This window comes from Montipora capricornis, chromosome 1 (assembly GCF_036669925.1).
Source record: "Montipora capricornis isolate CH-2021 chromosome 1, ASM3666992v2, whole genome shotgun sequence".
Taxonomy (NCBI): domain Eukaryota; kingdom Metazoa; phylum Cnidaria; class Anthozoa; order Scleractinia; family Acroporidae; genus Montipora; species Montipora capricornis.
The window spans coordinates 52625692-52636134 of record NC_090883.1 but is presented as its reverse complement, the minus strand read 5'-3'; the positions used below and the strand labels follow the sequence as shown (position 1 = coordinate 52636134).

The 10443-nt window shown below is 39.6% G+C and overlaps 1 protein-coding gene across 1 annotated transcript in view; it reads right to left on the bottom strand.

The window, feature by feature from the left end:
• Nucleotides 1-10443, bottom strand: part of LOC138048396 (mitogen-activated protein kinase kinase kinase 20-like) — a 43378-nt gene that overhangs the window by 27136 nt on the left and 5799 nt on the right. The window contains exons 4-8 of the mRNA XM_068894606.1: nucleotides 10141-10206; nucleotides 9902-9930; nucleotides 6922-7005; nucleotides 4512-4565; nucleotides 1-25 (exon numbers count right to left, since the gene is read on the bottom strand). The exon at nucleotides 1-25 is cut by the window's left edge and continues 62 nt beyond it. Coding sequence (XP_068750707.1) covers nucleotides 1-25; nucleotides 4512-4565; nucleotides 6922-7005; nucleotides 9902-9930; nucleotides 10141-10206 — 258 coding nt within the window. The remainder of the gene's footprint in view (nucleotides 26-4511; nucleotides 4566-6921; nucleotides 7006-9901; nucleotides 9931-10140; nucleotides 10207-10443) is intronic.

Genomic DNA, 10443 nt, shown 5'->3' with positions numbered 1-10443 from the left:
CTTGGGTCAACAACTCCCACAAGATCTACAAAAAACATAGAAATACACATGGCCGTAAAGTACATGTACTTATAAAATCCCAATGCAATAATATGTGTATCACCTAATTACTTCATAGAATAAAAAATATTATTTTTCATTTTATACATGTACATGTAGCATAAAAATAACATAAAATGGATGCTGAGAAAGTTTATTTCTACATGTATACCGGGGAGAACTAGGTACATGTATGATTTTATGAAGTGGCACAGGGTATTTTGCAATGGTGATCACGCAACTGTACCAAGATTTAACACATCTGTACTGTTAACAAGATCTCTATTGCCCTTCAAAAATCTTAAGAATGAGATATTACTTGCAAAGGTTGATATAAATAATTAGATATACAGCTGTATCTACAATGTTACTTAAGTACTATTATTTTTATTTTTTTCATTCTCTTCTTTTTCAAATCCCCAAATACATATTGTTTACCTCCCCCCACCCAAAAAAAAAAAAAGCATAATCATTGTTTTCTATTTCTTTTGGGACATGAAGAGAAATTGAAAACAATGCCTGTGTAAATTTTGGGGGGTAAACAAGGTGTACAACTGTATTATGGGATTTGAGAAAGAAGAGAATTGTATTGAGAAATTTTTTAACCCACTGACTCCTGGGGGTTCCCCATTGATGAGTAATTAAATTGTCTGGCGTTAATAAGACAGAGTAAAATACTACGTCTGGCAGGTTTAGGCCTGTTTATCTGTCAAAGGGTTAAACACACTATGATGCACTTGAAAAGTCATTTGCCAGAGCTAGCACGTAATTAGATGCACAACAATTTTGATACACGTCGCCAAGCGTGAGGAGAAACAGCTGCCTTTACCCAAAACCAAAAGCAACACTAATAGCCCTTAGACTTACATGTACCTTAATGCTAGAAATACATGTCTGACCTCTAGCAAAATGATGCTTAGACTTAAAGGGATACTCTGTCTTGGATATCAAAATTGGGCGTGCATTGTAGTATACAGCTGTACATGGCTGTATGCATTTCTAGACTTAAGTTGATAATAACCAAGTGACTCCAGGCTCGTTATACATGTACATTCATACAATCATACATACATGTACATACTCAAGGCTGCTGCCTAATGGTCGCCCAGTCGCCTGCGGCACCTTACTTGCTAGCGCTGGTAACCAAATTTCAGAACGAGTAGCCCGAACGTGTACAAACTTATCACAAGGTGATTCATCATCACTTTTAATTAATTAATTCTGGACTCTTGAAAAAATGATTCGGGCTAATAACTTTTAATGTTGGAAGCCCATAGGGCTCCGGAAAAATTTTTTTAGGCAGCAGCCTTGATACATACACGTATACATACAAAGTCATGTCATACTTATTGACCACTCCCCATAGAGGCTTTTCAGGGCCAATTTAACACAATCATTACTGAACAGAACATTCAACAACAACTGTTAAGAATCCCAACTGGTCGGAGGCAAACCAGTTGGCTTTACAAGTGCAGCTGAGAGGTTGAACAAGGGATTGCCAGGAACAAATTCCACGAGTGGTCAGAGCATGTCTTGCACCCCCAATCTCCGGATCTCAAGGCAAACTGTGCCCCAACCACTGGGCCACACTGCCTCCTTCCCTCAAGTACTGTAACAAGTCATTATTACTTGTTATTATATAAACACCAATGAAATACCAAGTGAGCTTTCTCCGGAAAACATGATATCTTCACACGTGAAGATGACATGTTATTTTCACACATGAAAAGATCGCTGTTGCTATGGTTACATAAGAAAATCGCGCCTTTCGATGCCTTTCGTGAGATGATTTAGTATTTCATTGGTGTTTATATAATAAACAGTATATTACATGGCCGCTTGGAGATATGAAATTTCTCTTCTCGTGTCCAAAAATATCAACACTCGAAGAGAAATTTTGTATCTCCGCATGGCCATGTAATAATTATCCTCTATAACAATCTCTTGAACATTCACACAATAGGGCAAGTATAATTACATCATTCGTTGATGTAATGGGTAGGGGACTCCATATGGAGTCTCAGGGAGTAGCGTCCCTGCCCTCCCGAGCTACAGCTGTAGTTTGGCACCACATTTCTCAAAATTGTTGGAGAGGCTTTATTCTCTGGACCACTCATGTCCGAAAACCGAGGTTGGGGGTAAGCAAGGGCATGCTCGCCATACATGTAGAAACTATGCGCTCCAATAAAACCCTCATGATGACAGCAAGAAAACGTGGGCACCAGCCAGCCCAAACACTGGGGTGGGCCGCACTTGCCTACCACAAACAGAAAGGTGCAACCCCTGATCTTGGGCAGCGCAAGCACTGCTTGCAGAATGATGGGAAGCCTGATAAGCCGCTTGGGGTGAAGGTGGGGACTTGGAATGTAGGGAGTTTGAGTGGTTGAGGTACAGAGGTGTGTGAGGAACTGAGGAAGAGGACGATGGATGTGTGTTGTCTGCAGGAAGTGAGGTGGAGAGGACAAGGAGTGCGGTTTATGGGTGTGAAGGGTAGGAGATACGTATAAGTTGTGGTGGTCTGGGAATAGTGATGGTACTGGAGGTGTGGGAGTTTTGGTGAAGGAGGAGCTGTGTGAGAAGGTTGTGGAGGTGCGAAGGAAGAGCGACAGAGTGATGACGGTAGTGATGGCACTTGAGGAAGAAGTGGTGAAAATTATAGGTGTGTATGGTCCGCAAAGTGGCAGAAGGGGTGCAGAGAAAGAGCATTTTTATGATGATTTGAGGAGTGAGTGGGATCTGCACAACATGGGTGAGCTAGTATAGGGTATGGGTGACTTTAATGGACATGTTAGGAAACGGATTGAGGGTGTGCATGGAGGAAATGGAATTGGGGAGAGAAATGTGGAAGGAAATGTGTTGTTAGAGTTTTGTGATGAAAAGGAGTTGAGTGTGGCAAACACATAGTTCAAAGGGGAGAAGAGAAAAGTGATGTACAGCGCAGGGGAAAATGAGACGGAGATTGACTTTGTACTGGTTGGAAAGGGAAATAGAAAGTATATTAGAGATGTGAAGGTCATCCCAGGTGAGCTTCAGCACAGGTTGGTGGTCACGGATCTGGTTAAGAAGAAGGTGGCGAGAAAGAAAGCAATTGAAAGAAGGAAGGTTTGGAAGCTGAAGGAAGACGATACAAGGGCAAGATTTGAAGGGAGAGTAGGAGAGCTGGTAAGCCCTGATGCAGCTAACTTGTGGAAATGTTTTAAGGAAGGGGCTTTAAAGGCATGTGATGAGGTTTGTGGGAAGAAGAAAGGGGTGAAAGTTGATGTGCACCAGGGATTCGTGTTGTCGGCGTTGGTTTTTGCGAGCGTGGTTGATGTGGTTGTGGAGAGTGTGAGAAATGGTTTGAGGAGTGAGATGATGGAGGGACTGAGGGAGAAGTTCTGGAAATGGAAGGAGGCATTCAAGAGCAAGGGGCTGAAGGTGAACCTCGGGAAGACAAAAGTGGTAGTGAGTGGGGCAGAAGGTGAAGTGTCTGTGATTTAAAGGTAGATCCATGTGGTATTTGTGGGAAGCAAGTAATGGCAAATTCAGTGTTTTGTGTGAAATGTGGGAAATGGATCCATGGAAGATGTGCGAAAGTAAGGAGGGTGACCTCAAGGTTGGGGAGAGATTTTGTGTGTGGAAGATGCAAGAAGCAAGCTGATGGATTAGTGGAACCAGTGGAGGAGTTGTGTGAAGAGGTGGAAATGGTGAGAGGTTTCTGTTATTTGGGGAATAGGGTGAATGTAAGTGGTGGCTGCGAGGCAGCTGTGACAGCAACAGCAAGAATTGGCTGGGTGAAGTTCAGGGAATGTGGAGAGTTGCTGAACTCATCAAGGTTCTCGCTGAAGGTGAAAGGAATGGTTTATAGGGGTTGCGTAAGAGTGGCGATGTTATATGGGAGTGAGACATGGTGTCTGATGGAAAATGAGACAGCAATTTTGAGAAGGACTGAGAGAGCAATGGTGACAGCAATGTGTGGTGCAAAACTGACGGAGAAAAAGAGGACAGAGGACCTGATGGAGATGTTGGGATTGAAGGAAACAGTGGTTCAGATGGCAAAGGCAAATGGAGTGAGATGGTACGGGCATGTGTTGAGGAGGGATGATGGGCATGTTCTGAGAAAAGCGTTGATGTTCGAAGTGAAGGGCAAGAGGAAGCGAGGACGACATAAGAAGACATGGAAGACGCAAGTGGAGAAGGAGAGCAAGAGCGTTGGTTTGGAGAAAAAGGATGCCATGAATCGAGTGAGATGGAGAGTGGGAGTTAGAAAGATTGCTGAAAAAGTGGGGTAAATCCGGCCATCCCCGTTTACAGGGATAAACCCGGATCAAAATTGGATTGATTGGATTGATTGATTGATACTCACTGTAAGCAGAAATAAAATAATAATTATTATTTAGTATGAACTCAAGCTTAAGAAAAGTTTGCAAATAAATTAAATTATTTTTATGTTCTTGTGAGTACAGAAATACTGGCGTACAATCTGTGCTTACCACAGCATAAGAAAATGTGTCACAGCCCTCAGAAACAGGCAAGCTCTGAATGACCTATTGAAAAAAAAAAAAAGGAAAAACACATTGTTAAGTGTTGCTAGGGAAAATTAAAACAATTTATACAAATTTAAAAAAATACAAATATTAAAGGGGCTAGTTCACACAAAACACATGTACCGGGTAAATGTAATTTCATGACACCCAGAATTCCCAAAAAGTAGATTGAAACATTGCAATAATAACCACTTAAAACTGCTGAACAACATAAAAGAAATACAGCTAAAAGGAAAGAGAGTCATGGATGGACAAGAATGGACAAGACTGAAACGGATTGCACTTGGGTAATCGTAAAAAAAGCCGGCCCAATGTTTTTCAAAAACTGACTATGTTGTGACATTAACAATAGTTTTAACAGTAAAGGACTTCAACACTGCCATTTTCGAGTTTCAAACTCGTGAGAAACTAAAAGATTTCCCCGAAACACCCTAAAATAACGTGACATACATGTAGCCCCTTTCTGGATATTACAGCATTTTCTCAGACAACATGTGTGAGATGCAGAATTTTTCTGGGAAATTCAACAGCTGGCGTTAATTTGTTGTGAAGTTGAGGAGTACAAGTACTAACCAATCTTCATAAAACCTCAAATTGAGCTATTTCACGTTGTTGTTTTGCAGATGACAGCAAAGAAATCGACAAAAGTGAAAAACGCATGTGCAGGGCGTGCAAAGCTGTTACAGTAACAGTTGCTTTTGCCCACTAAAAATGTAAATTGTGAGTTGCAAAGTTAAATTGGCAGTGGGTGAGTGAGAATTTAAGTGATATTTTAGTATAAAACTTTAATGTTTACAAGTTAATGTTTACGAGCGATAACCTTTGAGCCCTTGGTCTCCGTGTCGCGTTCCTATCACATGGTGGCCTCTTTGGTACCACATGTTCTGTAATCCAAAGGCATTTTATTTCTGCCTTTGTTGCGTGCAGTAATCCCTATTTTCAGAGGTCATCCCTCCCCCCTCCCGTATATATACTGCATAATTTTTCTTTTTTTTTTTCCCGTACTCTGGTCTTTGCATCTATCTCTTGCAGTAAATTCTTACAAAGTTAATCTGTAAGGCGTGTAATAAATTAGGGGCAGGGAATTGCTGTCTGCGGCATGTTGTTCTACTGCTGGACTGGGTCAACTTGGCCCCAGGACACTATGCCATCCACCATGCCTGCCTTGCAGCACAGGCATGAGGCACCCCCTCGGTGAAGTGACATGTGCCGAGGCCCCTTATCCGGTCTCTCCAGTCGGTGGTTTCATCCAAGCCTTGCCAGCATATTCCCTGCCTAACTTGGCCCACATATTGTGTTTTGTGTCGTTTATTCGCGAGCAATAACATTAATTGCCTCAAGGCCATAAACCCTTTGCCGTTGTGAGAAAAATATTTTTTGAAAAAGAAAGTGAACAAACTTGGAAATTTTTTCGTGATAATTTTTAGATGATGTAACAAGAAATGTCTGAGCTCCTTTAAAATTAATAGTCACAATGAATGAGTGAAACTGTGCATGTTGTAATGATAACAATCATAATAATAATAATAATAATAATGATAATAATTTATATAGCATTTTACAAGTTTCAATGCTTTACAGAAGTAAAAAATAATAATATTGATACTCATTTAAATGTTAAAATAAAGAAATAGAAAAAAAATAATAAAAACAGGGTATTACAAATTTATCAAAATATTTATGGAAAAGATAAAAGATAGTTAACTGAGTTCTGAATATTTAGTGGCAAGGCGTTCCAAAGTCTAGGGGCTGCTGCACTAAAGGCCCTATCACCATAATGTTTAGAGTCAGTTCTAGGTACAATTAGCAAGTTCTTATCAGCGGAACAAAGTTTGCGCGTTGGTTTGTATTTTGTTAAAATTTCAGATAATATAGTCTGGAGCCTGATTATTTAATGCTTTATATGTACTAAGTGGAACTTTAAAATCAATTTGGGCTCTGATTGGCAGCCAGTGAAGCGTTTGTAGTACAGGTGTGACGTGCTCCTGTTTCTTTGCACCTGCTACAAGCCTGGCTGCAGCATTTTGCATGCGCTGTTATTTGTTTATCTCTTTATCGGGCAGCCCTGTGAGAACACCATTACACGAGTCTAATTTGAATGATGGCTAGTGAAATCAGACCTGCTAATAGCCACTAGGCTAGTGAGCTAAAAAGTTAGTCCTCAAGCCCTGATTACAGTGAAAATTTGTAGAGATTCATGTAAACATTCCCTTCGGAATCCACTCTGCACCACAGTAGTTGCTGACCAGAGGATTATTTCACCTTTAAGTTTAACTTAATAAATTATTAACAATGACTGGAGACAATGTTCATAATAATTAATGGAAAGTCATCAGATCTACAGCTGTGAGCATACCTCAGGTGCCATCCATGGATATGTTCCTACCATCGACATCTTAGTTGTGTTGGTGTGGAATCTTGATGTACCAAAATCGCAAATCTAAAACAAAATTATGCGTAATTCAAGGATTATGGAAACTGTTGGATGATGATGATGAGGATAACTGCAGTTACATGTTCAATCATCATCATCATCATAAACGTTATCAATAACAATAATTTCTTCAATAATCATAATTATCATTATTACCGGTAATACTCATAACGATGATGATGTACCAAAACCAATAATTTCGACATTGATGATCGATTGGTTTTAATTTATTTGACACAATTCATGTTCGCACTGAAAATTAATTAACCCATTGACTACCAGGGGTTCCCTATTGACGAGTAAAATCATCTGGCGTTAGAGAGTAAGATGTAGTACTAAGTCTGGCCAGTTTAGGCTGGTTTGGACGTCAAAGGGTTAATGGGGACATGTTCACAAAACTTTACAGGTTTGACTAATTTTTAATCCTTTGACTCCCAAACCAGCCTGAACCAGCCAGACTTACAGTGTACATATAGTACTATTTACATCTTACTCTGTCTAACACCAGACAATTTCACTTGTCAATGGGGAACCCCTGGGAGTCAATGGGTTAACGCACAAACTAGGGACTGGGAGAAAAACTCTTAAAGTATGTTACATGAGTAGCACAATCATGATGTACATTTGTGTAACATAGTGAAATTTCACAAAATTTTTCATACTGTCATAAAATTTGATGAAAATGAACCTAACACAATCAAATAACCTCTTAAGCTGATATCTTAATGTAAAATGTAATTTTTTGTACTGATGGAGCAATTTTCAATTTACCCATGATCCCTTGCGGGCATGGTTATCTCTTCATTTTGCCTAGATTGAGCTTATAAACTGTGTTAAAAGACCTGAGTTATTCTTATTTTTAACTTTTGACATTACAGAGATGTTAATTGCTTGATTCGCAATTGTGAAATTCCCGCGAAATTTTCCACGTGGATTGCAAAACACAGGGCAAAAATCGGCTCAAGTCCGGAAAAAACCCGTATAACTGGATAAAAACAAGTTAAGGCCTGGTAGCAAAGCTTGTTTATCACTATTGGTTCTGAGGGAACGTTTGGGAACGTGTCGAAACGTTGTAATGGCAGATCTGCAAGGGGAAAGCGATCAAAGTGTACTTTTGGTTCGTTCGCGCTCTCAAAGTCAAGAAGTGTTTCAGACTCACAAAGAGGTCTCATTCTTTCACAATTTGAATTGGTTCTTTCTGAGCTTTGGCGTGTAATTTGTACGTGAAATGAGCATTCTGTTTTTCTTTGGATTTCGTAATGTGAGCTTGGACACGCAAGATACAGAGGACATTTCACGAAGCTGTGCTTCGGTCCTAAAGCAAATTGTAATGGCGGACGATTTGTTTCAGACTGAGAAAAAATGCTCTGGCTTCTCGTGTGCTGAGAAATTTTTGGTGAAACTTTCTCCAAAGCAACTACCACAAATGAGCATTCTCGAACCATACTTAATTCTGCCTAACCACAAAACATTCGAAGGTTACAGCCGCAAATTGTAAAAACAGCACCGAAGATTTTAGGAGCGTGACGCTCAAGACTGTTGTGCTTTTCGCCTTCTTTTCTCTCATAGGTGAGAAATTAACCACATTTTTTTTGTTTACTAGTTGCAACATTGTGAATGTGAAATATGTTGTTGATTTCGTTGTGATGAGGAAAGAACAAGCCGTCTAACGAACCTTATTTTGTTTGTCTTGCTCGTTTGCGTGTTACGCGTGACGCGCCATTTTTTGTCCACAAAGTGAACAACCGAATCCGTTTATTCTAAAGTTAAGCGACCGATTTCGCTAATCTACACAGTAAATGTTCCCTAATATGTAAGAAGTATATCTGCAAAATTTGAGTGGCTAACGCTTTTTACGAGCAGAGATATGACCCGAAGTGTTCGCTCAAGATACTGGTTTCCCAAATGTACATCATGATTGTGCTACTCATCATACATGTACACGTACTGTAGTTTAATATTATTGCTCAACGATATAATTTTTTATACATAATAAAATAATAAAACTTACTATATCACTTTACTACCAACAGGCTAGTACCAATGCATAGATTAATTTTGTACTACATTATATACAGGTCCTAGTGCCATTAGCACTGGGTATGAAATTCTACGCATACATGTAAAGTATAAACAAATTTTATTACATGTATTATACACGTAGGTACATGTAGGAAAAGTCTGCTTACGAGCCAAGTGGCCCATTAGGCCAGAGCTTATCCCAGTTTCTGTAGCATGAAACAACAAGGAGTATTTCTACTCCCCCATGGATTGGATGCTAGTCCAACGCAGGGCTAGCCCCAGCATTACATGTAAATTTGCCAGTACCAATATTATTTATACACCTGGGTGGAGACAGGCACCATGAGAGTAAAGTGTCTTGCCTAAGAACACAACACAATGTCCCCGGCCAGGGCCCGGAGTCGAGCGCACTAAACATGAGGCCACCGCGCCTCCCACAGGTAGTTACGGTTACCATGCGATTATTTACATTTCTGGCAAGAAAGGCTTGTGGCATGACCTGGTTTATTCTCAGAAATCAAGCTTCAGGTGAGAGAGGGCCTCATTTCTTGATCTCCTCCAAAGTTTCAACAGAGATAATACTCAGATCAGATCAGAACTACAGGACCTGGTTGTTCAAAAGCTGATTAACGCTTCTCCCAGATTAAAAATTAACCAAGAAGTTCATTTCTCAACTCCCAAATGCTGTTCAACGCTGATATTCGGATTTACATTAGAAGAAGTCAATCTTGAAAAACAAAAATAAGCATTTGAAAGAAACTTTCACCAAAAAGTAGAAAACATGAAACAAAAGTTTACGCCAATACTGGATTAAGTTACTCGGCTTTCGAACAACTGGGCCTAGAATGTTACTGATATTTAATTGTTTTTACAGACTTACTTTTATGCACAAGTTTGAACAAATTACCACTGTAAATGTAATGGAGACAAAAGAACAAACCAGTTAAATCAAAAATGCAATGAACTGCAGACATTAAATTGACAATCAACACAGTACAGAGTAGCTACATGTAACTACAGGTGTACACAGAACTCATTGCTCACTTTATTGGATTTGATTGTCCTTTAATATGTGTACTACAAAAAAATCTCAGAGGACCAAGTCAATCACAAACTTACCATTTTTTGACTTCAAGTCTCTGTGGATAACCTTGACTGGAGCTTCATTATGTAGGTAATTAATAGCTTTAACACAAAAATGAAAAGAAAAAATAAAATGGTCTCAAACTACAGTAATTGTCTGTGTACTGCAATAAAAAATGTAAAATTATAACACCTGGTAATTGTCACCATGTGATGGAGGAATACTGGTTGAGCTCTTTGACTTGTTACACCTGTACAACCTTCTAACAGTACAGTACAGTACAGTACAGTACAAAAAACCTTAAGGCATCATTACTGGCCCTCCTCTGATACACTTTT